This window comes from Agrilus planipennis, unplaced genomic scaffold, assembly GCF_000699045.2.
Source record: "Agrilus planipennis isolate EAB-ADULT unplaced genomic scaffold, Apla_2.0 scaffold205, whole genome shotgun sequence".
NCBI lineage: Eukaryota > Metazoa > Arthropoda > Insecta > Coleoptera > Buprestidae > Agrilus > Agrilus planipennis.
Window position 1 is genome coordinate 21,930 of NW_020439054.1, and position 15,414 is coordinate 37,343.

Here is a 15,414-nt window from a genome sequence, read left to right on the forward strand (position 1 = left end):
CATGTGTATATTATCAAGTTTGCATATCCCAAAACAGCGGGTTTTGTAATGTCGCTTTCCAAGTCCGATATAATTTTTCGGATGAGTTCTCTTTCGTAATAAGATAGAGGATAATGTCAAGTTCGTCTACGTATATTAAGGTTTGGATAAAACGAGAAACTTTTTTCTACAAATCAGTTTTTCTAACGGTGGACCTTCGATATCATAATCATTAGATGGCGCCACTTTAGTGAGATATTTGAACAGTTTAGGTCAAGAGCAGGAACTGGCGAAGATCCGATGTGAATAATCTGAAATGTTCTAAAGATATGACTTACGCCTTTTCCTTTGACTCATAAGACTTAAGGAAATTTAACCCTAACATAATATAACCTAATCTAAGATAACTTAAACTAACCTAACCTAACTTATCCAAAAGTAAATCACGTCCCCTATCACTGTTCACTCAGAGCTGCTGCCTTTGTAACTATTGCACCGATGGGTGCGATGGTTTTTTTTAATGTTGTCATATAAATTATGTAGGTGTCCAGTTTCACGATCAATTATATAAATTAATTTCTAAATCTTTATTTTGCCGTTGAACTGCGAGCAATTTTGAATAATTTGTAGTTGCAAAGGCTTTATGGCTCTATAAAAGTCACGAACTGTATGTACAAGTAGGAAGTATACTTTGTATTTACCTATTTTTCAAAAAGTTATGTGGTAAGTACCTACATATAGATGAACATAATGTGTATAAAAATTTCGTAATTTTGGACATAGGTATATGTATGAATATGCATGTGGTTCTTGATAGCCTAGCTTTTTTTATTTTAAGGGTAAGATTAATATGTTCATTGTTGCCAAGCGCTAAATCAGCTGATATAACCCTTACCATATCATGTTGAACCAATAAAGTAGGCTCATTTTGTCCCCACTTTTCCTCTTCTAATTCGAAAACCGGTCGCAGTGTAAACATGTTCTCTATTATGAGTCAGTGATCGTTGGCTGGCGGTAGATGTAGGTTCGCGCTCGATGAAGCGGTGTAGTAATGACACTCGTTACCGTTATTCTTAAGGTGAATTAGATAAACTCAAGAAATATTTTAATAAACGACTTACTGAACTATTTCTTTTGTGTTCGTGATTATAAATCAGTGGTCGTTTTGGCTAACGCAACTGTGAAATTCAGACACGTCTTCATTTTGTCGTTAAGTAGTTAGTTCGTTTTCATTTTTCAAAGTAATATAGAAGCTGACAAAATTCCTATTGCAAAACAAAGCCTCGGACCAGTACATGAAGGAACCACCATGGGTCACATACAGAACGATGTAAGTTTGTAGTAATTTTGTCTTTAAGATCGCTGCTCTTTCAATTTATTCCGGAATAGGTATTTCCAACCACTATCAAAACAGTTTTCAACCAACTGACATAATGAAATTTTTTGAACATGTGGATAATAAATGGTAACTGAAAAATAATTTCCAAATCATGCATAATTGAGATTCATTCGAATTTATTTACGGGTAAATAAGCTCCAAGTACCTACTATTTGTGCAATGTAAAAAGTCGGAAGCAGGTTGTAATTCTATTGAACCTGCTTACTGACCTTGTATTACGATAAAATTTGAACAATTTAAATTATCTTTAATTTTTATGATAAACTGGAAAATACCGGTGACATGGAAAAAATGCTTTAAACAGTTTTGTAAAATATTTCTTATTTGATTACCCAGTTGAAAGAAGAACCCAGAACTTATATTCCAAGGTTGTTTTATCATCTTTAAGAATAAACATAATCTTTGAATAACCGCGTATATTAATATTTTCATACCTATACAGTAGTAGCGAGTTAAAAACTGAACATAAGGATATTTTATTATTACATGCGATCATCAAAGGGCGCTATGGAGCATTCATGTAAAAATATCTTCAGGTATCTTTTCATACAAATATTAAAGTAATGTTTCTTAAATAAATGCAACTTTTGAGAGATGTTACGTGTTACTCGAAAGATTTTCAGAGTTCTGTTAGTTTAGGACAGTTTTCAGAGAACCGGATGATGTTTTCGGGTAGAGATGATTGACAAATAGATTTCACATGATCACCAATCATGCTAACAAAGAAATGCGTAATTTCTATGTTCAGTGAACATTTTGCCTTACCAGTACAGTAGCATAGACCAATAAGTTACTTAAATTTTATTTTTTTGGTGGTAAAACACGGAAAAGTAATGGTTTTATTATACTATTACGCTTAGTAGATAATTTAATCAAAACTAACTGAAATATCTCGCAATTATTTATAACAAATACATTTATTATAACCAATAAACAATCTAAAAAGGTAGCCTAGATCACTCTTGACAGCATGCCACTATTCATGTGTGGAAAGTTTAATCGAAGTCGGCTATTTAGCCGATTCGAAGATAAACCTGTTCAGATAAAAAACTTTTTAAGGGTCTTGTATCTTAATAGCATTTAAAAAACCATGTGAACTAAAGTGAAGGCAGTTATTTTATATTAAAGACGGACACTTCAATTTTATATATAAATATATGTATGTGTAGATGTACAGATTAGTAACTTGAGCAGGACGTTGATAAAAAAGATAATTTTTTATCAGCAAACAAAAGACAATGTACATATTAGAAACTTAATTTCCATATATGTATGTAACAATATATTAAAAATAAGGGTCATAATGTTAAGAAATAAGAAGACAGCAGTTTATTATTTGATTGGATTCCTATAAAAAACGAAACTGAATTCAAGAGTAATATCGCACAATGTAGGTATACTTAAGTAATTTAATTTTTAAAAGAACTGATCGTAAGGTAAATGTAAATATATGTAGGTAGGGGAAGTTGCCCTTGCCCCAAGAGAACGCACTTAACTAAACGGGATTCCTGTAAGAATTTCTATTTTTTTTTATTTTTCCGTCGAATCTGGGTACTCGATTTACCCTACATGTGTATATGTGTATGTTTGTTGGGTGCGGAAACTATTCCTTCTCCTGGTTTTGGGGTTCAAAAAAGTACTTCTAACTCCATGCTTTTACAGATCATTTGCTCGAAATCGTTCAAATTTGGTATTCTGGCAAGCATCGATGATTCTCTAGTTTTAATGAGCGTCTGGATTTTCGGGTTCCCCATCAAGCAATATCTTGACTTTTGGAGTGACTCCGTAAAATAGTAATACTCGACTTTCCTCTACGACCACCTTACTGGCGGCTTCTGATTTGATCTGACATTACTATATCTTATTTTACCGATTCGCAATGTGGAAGTGTGATTCCATGTTCTCGGAGAAAGTCCAGTCCAGCGATGACATTATCTTCTATGTCAGCCACCAATTCCAAACTTTATAAGATTGCATTTCCAGTTCTAATTCCTACGTTGCATTCTTGAATTGCAGTGAAATTTCTCGTAGTTTAGTTAGTTCCGTGCAGACTAGAAATGACAATTCTTGATAGCAAATCGGCGTCCCTACTTCATCTGCTAGTTGGCCTATGAACTCTTGAGGATCAGTAGGACAGGCCAATCTTACGAGGCGCTCCACATTGTACTCAAATTGACAACGAGACTCATTACTTCTCCTCGTAAAGAAATTATGAGTGCTGTTCTCTTTCGGAACTGGACCATGCGTTTGCTTTTGCCTCTTCAATTCTCTTTTTCATTTGGACTTTCCTCTCTTCTATCTTCTTTTGTTCTACTCGTTTCTAATGTCATTCTTCTTTTCCTCTGTTTACTTAGTTATTACTTTCGGAGCAGTTTTTATTTTTTTTGTCTCATTTTCATGTTATCTTTCACTGATTTTAATTCTTACTTCTTTTCTTTCTGTCACCCTTGTTTGTTCTTGTTCCTCTTTCATATTTTGTTTCATTCTCACTTTTCTATTTTATTTCTCATTTTTATGTCTGCATCCATGCCTTTACAATTAATAAAAAACTAGTAGAAATTTCTGGAACTCTTCCATGATGTCAGTTTCATCAATGAGCCATTCAGCCTTATATATTAAATCATAAATAATATCCAATGTAAACCATGTTTCTCTCAAGTCTCAAACACTTAAGCAGATGTTGATGGAGGGATGTACATTACAATTACATCAATTCCCTAAAGAAAGACCAGCATATTTGCAACACATAAAGTCAATGGTAAGTTCAATAAATGTAACTAAAATAATTAATGTCTCATGAGCTAAAAAGACGTAACCATCGTTTTTCAGTCTAATGTAAGAAATTGATATGATACTTCATTTGGTAAAATTGGTACATGCAGTGGGTTCTAGTAGCGTACCAATTTTTTATTTTGATACAAACCTTGAACCGTAAATCTATATAGGGATTGTAATTTTGAAAAATACTCGAAAACTTTGGGTATTTATTTATATATCTATGTTGGTCAAGAGATTTTAAAAAAAGGTCACAAAAATGCGTTACACCCCATTAGGAGTCGAATTATCTTCTTTCAGTTGGGGCATATTAATATCCATAACATGTAAAGATTAATCATTATCATGCTTCCGTTAGCAATAAAAGTGAACTAATTTTCTCACTAGTGACCTATTACTATTTTTTACTTATTAATGTACTATGCTATCAAGAAAATACCAATTTATTTGTAAAATAGTTGTTCTTTAACCTTATTCTATATTGTTCCAGCGTGCATAAATACTGTTCATAAATAGATATTTCGAGTTGGCACGTGGAGTGGAGAGTTATATTAAGTTTTGTTTATTTGTAAGTACATTTCCCCGCAAAAGCGCCTGTATCGTTGAATACTGCCTCTTATATTACAACTATAATACCTATATCTATACCAAGTAAATACAGTAATAATTGTGACCGTGGTGAATTTCAAATAGGCATTTAATTGTCACTCCTGCCGGCTTATTATTTAATTCGCGATCACGTTCTTTGTGCGTGACCGTTTTTTGTGTATCCTGCATGTTTATATGTATCTATCTCCGTTTCGTAGATAGGATCGTACATGTACTTACAATTTATTGTAGATACGTAAGAGTGTTTGTGTACTCATTTTGCGTATGGAGGACGTCGTCTGCCACTGGTCGTGAGTGAGTCAGAATTAAAATAAAAATGTTCTTTTTCTTTATCATTTATTAGAGAAGTCGACTGTTGAGTGTTAATGTTTAAAAATTGTCACCACGGCATATTCGTAAGGGTTAATTGTTACAGTCGCCGATAGTAATTTGCAATAGAAATAAAATCCATAGCAACGCCAACACTCAGACACAACAACATTTACCTTGTGAGCATCGTCGTCATTAAGTTAAATTATTTCCGATATGGCGGTACTCTAATTCACATGTGTGAATGGGTTCGACTAATACGGTAGTAAGAACCTACAGCTTAACAGCTGTTTAATACACTCAAAAATGTTGGATAATTTAAATTATTTTTTACGTAATTTTTTGCTTATAAAGGGTACACTTTGCTATATTTTGGATTTTTGGGACAATGTAGAACAAGAAAGGCACTCATTTGATTCCAGAAATTTGTCGTGGACCTCACCCTCTTACTCTATTGATTTAAAGTTTTTAAAATTATAATTATCACTTGAACAATCCAGTTTCGAAAGTCAGTTATTTCAAGGGCAATGTTTTTAGGATGATACGTATATGGCTGTCAAAGTTAAAGTACTGTAAGTACCTACTAGTTTTACTAAAGTACATTTGAATTACCACAGTTAGCAACAAATATCAGCAGATGCTGATATACTGCATATACCGTGTACTAATTTTGTTGATTTTATAGAATAAACATTAGGTGAAGTGTACCCTATCTTTGCTTTGACCTCAAATTTGGCATTCTGTTTGTAAAATTTTCAAATGCTGTAGTAATCTAGCAAATTTTGACATAAATTTCGTAAGGTTTATCATATATACTTCGAACAGAAACAAACTTGTTCTAGAAATAAATTTTCTGCATGCTACTGGTCACGTTATTCCAAAAGATTGATAGGTATGCTAAACAATCAACATGAATACGTGAGAATTTTTTAATATCGTTGTCTTTCGTAGAGGTAGCTCAAGAATTTTGCCTATAGAAAATTAAAATATCGGAGATAACTAGTGTAGACGTTACTAAATATAAATTCAGTGTATCAAGAAAAATTAAAACATTAGTTGTATGGCAGCATGTCTTGTTTATTATTTATACTTGCAATAACACAAGTTTTTGCCTTTTGTAACATAGACGGTCACTACGGGTCCGTTCCGAAAACCGATTACATTGGATCGAAATGAGTATTATTACTATTATTGTATGCGAAACAGGATTTCTAATGGCTTAAGAATTATTTGTCCATTTTTTTTTGTAATTATATTGCTGAACCCTCACACCTCCGATGACCTTGAAAATTTAGTAAGTTGTAGCGGTGATTACGTGTACATATTAATTTTATGTACAGTAGAATCCACTTATAATGACATCGAAGGGAAATGACAAAGCATAACTTCAGAAATAAACAACTTTCTATTTTGGTTACTTATTTAGTTTAATAGAGAGAAAAACTACAAATTGTATATATTTACTAACATAAAACGAAGGAGAACGATGAATTGTAACATCAATATACATAAGAAGGGTCAGAAAAATGAGCGAAAATGTTATTATTTATCATTTGGGTCACTATAGCTAGATATGATTTCTTGAGAATAAGTCGTAATAAACGATATGTCAATATATCCAAAATTTCCTATAGATATAGAGAATTTAATATGAAAAACAAACTTAACACTGCAATTACTTAATATTAAGCGGTTGGACAGTATAGGCGGAGTCATAATAAACGAATTACACTGTATACATGGGTTTCTATTCTTAACATTGTGATTTAACGCTGTAAGATAAATATGTGAGTTTTTGTATGGTAATAGACAAAGGTTCACACTAACTCTGTACGTTGTTGGTTTTCAATAATACGGCCATCAAAAGCTTTTAGTAGTGCTTAAAGTTGGTGCTTCTTGTAGGACACGTATTTTCAATAGGAATTAAAAAAATAAAAAAATGGCCTTCTACAGACTTTAGAACAAAGCTTAATCTATCTTACTACAAAATTTCAAATCTCTGTTCCAAATTCATGCTATCTAGAACCGATAATCTCAATCCCCTTAGTGTCGGCAGCATCTTTTGAGTACTGTTGGCTCGTGCCGAAGCGACTTCTATAAAAAATGTAACCGAGTGGACTAATTTCAAAATGCAATACAAGAAAAAATCACTAATTTTTTTAAACTCTTGTCTAAAGCTGATTATAACGATTAATTTTAATTGCGAATTTATCAATACATTGATTTTATTTTGATACATATTGGTTTTATTTTGGAACCTTAGAACGTATCCCCTATGATTCCATACTAATTACTATTCCATATCCACGATTTCTGCATTCGCGGCATATTTATGGAACGTATACCCCGCGAATAAAGAGCTTTTACTGTACAACATACTTAATTTTCAAGGTCATCGGAGGTGTAAGGGTTCAGCAGTATAATTACTTTTTCTTTGCCACATTGAATCTTTCTCATGTTACGCTACTGCTGCGTTTTAATATAAACCATATCAGGGAAATCTGTTATCTTTGTAGGGTTTTTGGACGTTCATGTTTTGATGTGTATTACTATTATATCTGCTTGGTCTCTGTTTGTCTGCATTATCTTTTAATATGTTTGACCTGATTTTGGCTCTGGTATCGGACGCTATTCCATGGTACGTAATCTCGTTTTTAGCAGAACTTTATTTATCTTGCATAACGATATGTACTTGTTGCTGCGGTTATACTTTAGATAAGAAAATTAATTTTCGAAATGAGAAACAGACGCACGTGTTCCAAAAAGCCGTTTGTTTGGAGACAATTTCATTAGCAATAGTTAACATTAACAGAGTCTCATTATGTTGTGAATATTGTTTTCGGAGATCTGCCAGTGCAGTCTTATTTTATTTTTAACATTCAGAATAAACGATTTTAGATAAATGTTATCAATCTGAAGTAAGTAAACCGAAATAATAATCGAAATTACATTGTTTATTCCTTAAAGCTGATAATTTTCAAGAATTGTAACTATACAAACATAGGAAAATTTTAAAACTGGCATTATCTCCATTATTCAGAGTGTAAAATAGCTTCACCATTTTTTATTTTGAAAACATTATGAATAACATGGTGCACATTGCCTAAAATGTATATAGGGTGTCCCAGTTATAATAATTAATATTTATACCACAGATTCCTACGGACATTTGGAACATAAAATGTTATAACACTTTTGACTTTTGAAACAAAATAAAAAATTATAAAATTATAACAGTTTCGATGCCGGCCCTGCACAATCGCAAATTAATTACGATTGCCAGCTGATCGTAGAAAAATTCACCTTCAGTAGGTCGGAATCAGCTGGTTTTTGGGGTGATGTTATTGTTTATGTTTGGTATTAAGTTACGGATCAGCCGAAGAAAATGCACTCGCGTTAAGGTCCATTAGATGACTGAAACACGTTAGAAAAACTATGTACCTATCACAATCGAAAATCCCGTGATCGTAAACTGAAGTGGACCTAATGTAGTCCATGACGACGAGTATTATGTTATTTTAAATACAAAAGAAATTTTAACAACAACGGAATAGTTAGAAGCGGTGCACAAACAACCCTCACCACCCAGCGTTTGGTAAAGGTTTGTAACATAACGTACTAGTGTACGAAAACAAATGTATGTGTTATGGTTGTAAAAGTTGAGACAAGATGCAGACCTACTTTGACCATTCACATGTGTTAAACGTTACTTTTGCCTGGCAGGGCTCATTAACCCCACGTGGGGTAATACAAGGGTGTGTCCAGAAGGACCAATTTTGGTTATTTTGTTTTCATTAAATGTAAAAAGCTAAGTATTGATATAACCTCGTATAATTACACTGCTGGAAGTGACTCGAAAACAAGGCACATAATGTTGTAGATTCTAACAGGTTGTTCAGTTCGCTTTGGATTGTTGTGGAATTTACTTGTTTGTTAGTGTTAGTTTATTTATTTAGTGGTCATTTCATAAAAGACTATTACAATAAGGACAATTAGTAGTGTGATAGTGCATTCTAGTACGGTTCTTATTCAACCGTCAGTTGGTGGTGAGTTACATTACCAATGCCTATCGGATAATTCGAAATATTCCCGGTATCTGGGCCAAAATTCGCAGCAACTGGGTACGTCGCTGTCAGTGTTGCATTGAAGCGAATGGCGGACAATTTAAACATTTTTTAAAAAAGGTACGCATTTCTTTTTCACTTTTACCTTTTTTTTACAAGGTGGAAGTGCATTCGGCTTCTTCCCGGTAGGTACTTGTTACATCCACACTAGATCAGCTGAGCGACGTTAGTCGCCTAGATCCAGGCCCGTAATGAAACAAATTGTACGTTCAAATTTACAAAGACGATTTGCGAGCTCAATTGTCACTGGATTGAAAAATTGTATAACACTTTTTTGTTGTATTTTGTGTCAGGAACCCATGTTTTTTTTTTAATTATTATAACTGGGGCACCCTGTATAAGTAATAAAAATATTTTTTTTTATAAAAGGATGCTTCTCCTTTTATGTAGCTTCACTTGGGACAATACTTAAAAATGTAGGGATGAGTTACAGAGATAGAAGAGTGATACTTAGTTTGTATTAAGAGCAACAGGCAGTTATAGAGCTGGGACTGCAACGTAGAGAAGTAAATATTAGGTAGAGAGTCAGACAGACAGGGATGCATATTGTCACCAATACTTTTTAATGTATATATCGAAGACAGTACAATTGTAGGGACAGATATACAGGGGCAAAAGATTACTATGGTTAGATTTGCAGATGTTACAACAGTATCAGCATCTAGCAAAGAGAAGTTACAGATAGCTTTAAACAAAATGGAAGCGGTACTGACAAAACACTACTGTATGAAAAATATTGGTTTGCAAGGGAAGAAATAGTAGGGAAAGAGCGAATATAAAGATAGGAGACGAAAAATTAGAAGAAGTGGCTGATTTTAGGAAGTCAGATAAGTCAGGACGGAAGGAGTAGTAGGGATATAAAGAAGAGAATAGCGCAGGGTCATGTCGCCTTCAATAAAAAGAAGTCACTTCTATGCCCGCGAACGATTAATTTAGAAAATCGTAGAAGTAGACCTACATTAGATTACTATTCGCAAATAGTTAAGGATGTGGGTTGTTCTAGTTTTAGGCAAGTGCGAAGATTAGTTGAGGATAGGAAAGAGTGGAGGTGCGTGTCCAAATAGTCTTAGGACTGACGACCTTCTAACGATGTAGCTTCACTGTGTTTAAAAGCTATCTGGTAATTGTACCTCCGATTTCGTTAAAATGTTAGTATGTTGTGCAGTTCACTGTGCTTAGGGTTACCATCCATCCCTATATATCGTGGCTGCCTCTTATGTTGAGCTCTCTGTTTCTACTTCCCGATAAAAGACTAAAATGTCCCGATTGAAACTGCGCAATGTAAAGAATTCAAAGCAAAAGTGAAAATGAACGAACTTAAAAATGAAAATCCCATACCTGAAACAACAATCTTGATTTCAAATTTTGAGTAATAGCATTTTATAGCACAGCTTCCTAGTACCTGAAAAAGTAGTCATTTTCGTTTGATAAATATGAATTGCTCGATTGGATGGCACTATGAAATCATCGAATGGGAAAGAATTGGTTAAATTTTATATCTTAATAGTAGTGGTGTAGAGACTGAGCGACAATCCGTTTGAGCATAATATCTTGAGAGCTTTGTCTCGGAAAAAAAAAGTCCATCAATTCGCTGAAAAAGAAATGATTTTACTTTTTTAAAGAAATGAAAATCCCGAATGAAAATTCCAACTCTTAGAATTATGGTAGTATTTGTTTGCAGTCCCTGAAAACAATGCCACGAAGAAAAAAGTTTTTTCGTTAATATCGGATATGTCAGTGGACTGATGACTTGCACATTGTTCTACAAATATGTACCTAAGGAATGCTGAGAAGTAGGTCCATACAAGTACTTCTGCAACCCATAAAACAAGCAGGTATTTCATTCTAATCGGAGAATTATTATATTTATCACCAAATTTATTATTTTATTATTTATTAGTATTAAATAAAAGTAAAACAAAAATACTGGTTGCAGCGCAAAAAGTAAGGAAAGGGCGATAGATAAAGATAGGAGAAGAAAAATTAGAAGTGAGTTTAAGTATCTAGGAAGTCAGATAAGTCAGGATGGAAGTACCTAGTAGGGATATAAAGCAGGTCGAATCGCCTTCAATAAAATGAAATCACTTCTATGCTCGCGAACGATTGCAACAGCATCATCTAAACAGTAAACTTATTACAGTCCATTTCAATTTGTTAGAATTGTGACCTTGAAGAAATATGCGCGAAGATAGAAAGAATACACACTAGGCGTGAGCAAGACAGAAATAGTTGGAACAAGCTTGAACGAGCAGAGCTCTCGATGGGGCGGTCTTAGGAGATCGGCTAGAACTGTACAGTACTAGACGAAAATGTTCAGCAATTGCTTAAAACAAAAATGTATATAAATTAACAATAGAAAACAAACCAAAAGTTTTATAGGTGTGTAGAACGTTAAGTTAATTCACTTGTCATTATTTTTGGCGCTAAATATGCTTAATAATTAAATAATTTTGCAAATGGTACTGTACACTTTTGTCTAGTTCTCGCTCGTTGATCGGTGGAGAAATGAGCTCCTCAAACAAATATGATTAAATTTAGAATTATGCTCCATTTAAACTAAATAGTGACGGTCGGTATTTCTAAGAGTTACAAATGTAGAAAGAAATCAAGTGAACCGGCAGATTTTTGTTAATGCTCAATTCAAGGCCTATGTGATGAAATTATGAACTACCTCTACAACTTACTTATTTCATATACAGAGTTGGAAGATGGTCAATGGCAAGAAGTTAGTGTTGTTACTAGGCCCGGTAAACGTGTTAAATTGTATTTAAACGTACGTAAAATAATTTCTTCCGGTTTTTCTGCCGCCCGGCGAAATAGCCAGTCCTATAATTACGCTCATTAATACTGATAATAAATTAAATGAAGAACTACATTAAAGAGCAATTTAACAGTGTTATGCCATTATTAAATAATCTTAAAAATATGACGAAATGTTGAAAACCAATCTTGAATATTTACTGTACTGTACGCATGTTGTTTAAAATTGGTTTATTCCACCAGGGTTATACTTTTGTTTGTACATATATTAAAAAAAAATAATCAACGATAAAGTATTTTGTAAGAATTTCGTTATTTCTTTAGCGGACTTTGTGTTTTACTTCATTATTTATGAAAAACTACCGATTTTTTGTTTATTACTATTCACAAAGAAGATTTTATTCTTTTTATTTACGACTACACTTTCAAACAAACAATTTACAACGTTTTGTTCCACTTAAATACTGAATCGGTTAAATCGGGTCATTAAACTTAAATAAAGAACTCGATAAAATTCATGGATTCTAATATTTGGCCCTCTTTTCTTATTGTCGGAATTATGGTTTATTTACTCTGATAAATGCTCGTTAGTCTAATTCCATTCCGACCGTGTAGCCCAGATTTCGCGAAATAATTTATTGTTGCTTATCCAAATGCCCACTTAAAAAGAATTTTACATACATGTTCAGTTTCCCTCTCTGTCTACACGTATACATATGTAGGTAAGTGTATTGTTTGTGTGGTTACATTCACTGCATTCCTTTTTTATTAATCCACAATGTCTGATGTATGAGACTTCTGCTGTTTGTTTTTGTTGTCGTATGATGTAATCAGATCAGACCCACTTAACACATGTTTTTGCACAAAAACATTGCACACTCGTTCGGATCATACGATATTAAGATATGTTATTAAGCAATGATGTTTGTTTAATAAAACAAAAGACAAGAGACGATTCTATTTATACTGGTTACTTATAAATAATATAAAAACAATGAGAGAAAAGGAACGGTAACTGTTCGGATGCTACTAATTGTCATTAGTGCAGAATAAGGCGGCACAACCAAAAATAATTGGCGGTGCTATTTGGTATTGAGATTAAGGATGTTTGGGAGGTATGTCAGAATGCTACGAGACAGATAAAAATTTGGAAGAACGTTCCTCATTCAATTCTAAAACTAATGTAAAAATTACAAATCGAATTACTAAACCGTTAAAAAGTTATTGAAATTTTAAAAAATTGTAATTTTACACGTCATTTTATGGAGATTCGTTAACCGAACAGATTAAATTTATTTTTATTAACAGAAAAAAAGCTACCAGAAATTTCAAACTTTCATAATAAGTAACTTGAACTCTGAAGAATCACTTTAGCGTAATAAGGTTATTCAAATTCACTAAATGGTTATCGAGGAAAAAATGAAAAATTAGCTAAAAATCTCATTTTTACTTGTTAATATAATGATAATATTCATAATTGTGTGAAATAAATGCAATTTTAAAGTTTTAATAATTATTTAAACGTATTAAAAAGTTTTACGCTCATTATTAATAATGATTGAAACTAAATATGTTTTTGTTTCGAAATTGAAATTAAGGCATATTCACTGCCAAAAAAAATTTCCAATTCGTTATTTCTTGTTTTATTCAATTTAAATGGGAAGGCATTAGAAGAAGGTAGGTGAACGGAATAGGAGAATAGAGGGCATTATGGTATGAAGGACTAGTTAGAGAAATTTAGGAAACTAAAACAGAAGTAAATAGGGGCTGAGGAAGATCTAAAGTAGATTTCTGTTCGTAAAAAGTTAGAGATTTGCAATGTTGTAGGCTTCGGGAAATGTAAAGATTGGGTCAGGATAGGAAGTAGTGAAGTCGCGTGTCTGCCAAATCATTTGACTAAGGATCTTGTAATGGCGATAGTATCTGCAGGGCTCACGTCATCAATTCCTTCACGCTTTGTCAAAACTCCACGAATCTCGTTCCATTTTATCGCACCCGGAAAAGTTTATTAACGCATTAGATCTTAGTTAGATTCTCTCTATTCAACAATGACACAAGAATCGTCTAATTCCTTAGCCTTATTCCACTTCAGTGTTCCTATGTAAGGAATGTTGCTGAAACGTGCTTGAGAACAGGTCGTGTTCTAATGACCCAGTAAGTGTTTCATTCCCATTAGTTAATGCTGGTGGCCGAGCTGTCCCTGCGGCTTACATTGTGTTGCAAAGCCAAAGGGTAAGACCGAAGACCCTCTTCAGCTTCCTTTCAGGGATCGTGGAAATGAGTGGATGTGGTTAGGGGATAAAGATGAGATAGGCGAAATGAAGACCGAAAAGAAATAAAAGATTATCTATTAGATAATATTACTGCACCAGTATTTGCCTAAATGATTCAAAGAAATCAAAACTTGGATTAAGACGAATGCTAAAATATGGTCTAAACCTCTGAAGTATAGGTGTAGTTTATGACGCTCGGTAATTATTTGTAACAATTTAAAAACATTTGGTGTCTTATTCCTGCTAGCTGCTAATATTACTGAGCAGGCAATACCTCTAAACTGCGTTGTGGAGTAGAGTGGAGGACCATTTGGGAACCGTGGGAATTGGGTGGGTGATGGTTGAGTATAGAACGGTGAGACCAACAAGACAGAAGAGAAGTGACATTTATGTTACTCAAATATCACTGCCTCAGCATTTACCTAATTGATTCAAGAAAACCACAAAAAAACTTGAACCAGGGTGAATGGAGGGAGTAGTGATAATGGAGAGGCGAGCGAAATTAAGACACATAAGGGAGGGAAGTGAAGGATTTTTTGTGAAGTATGATTAATGCTCCAGCATTTGCTTGGTTAATGACGGAAAAACTTGGATCTAGGCAAACTGACCCTCCCAAACGTTATTAATTCGGCGCGACGACGACCTATAGTTCGTATTTCATTTTTTTTTTAATAAGCATACGTTAGACACGATATACATATAAACAACTTAAGTGGCTATGGTACAAAAAAAAAGCATGCCAAAAAATAAGTTCGGACACCAGTTGTAACTTATATTTATACATATGCATGTATGCTAATAAAATAAAATTCGCTATCTACAGTGATAAAATAAATACCTACGTCTATAAAAATAACAAATTTCATTTGAATATTTATATGATAAATTAACATAAAAAACTACAGCTTTTCCAGATAAAATTTTGAAGCGCTCTTTTTTTTTCATGGACCACTATGGAATCCAATATGCTACTATACCTTTAATACTGAATTTCATTTCTGCTTAATATTGCAAAAATTTCTCAGAAAAAAAATTGGTTGTCTGTAAAGTCGGTTTACTGACGATAGTTGAACGTGACAACGTCATAAGAAAATACTGATGGAATAGTTTCATTTTTCAAAAGAAAATTTTAATTTTATTTGTTTGATAGATATTTTGTATGGATATAGAGAAGGAGGTAAATGGA

At 33.3% G+C, this 15,414-nt stretch overlaps 1 protein-coding gene across 1 annotated transcript in view; it reads left to right on the plus strand.

Moving 5' to 3' along the window:
• Window positions 1-962: 962 nt before the first annotated feature.
• Window positions 963-15,414, plus strand: part of LOC108740330 (sestrin homolog) — an 83,247-nt gene continuing 68,795 nt past the window's right edge. Inside the window, exon 1 of the mRNA XM_025977034.1 lies at window positions 963-1,309. Coding sequence (XP_025832819.1) covers window positions 1,289-1,309 — 21 coding nt within the window. The 5' untranslated portion in view covers window positions 963-1,288. The remainder of the gene's footprint in view (window positions 1,310-15,414) is intronic.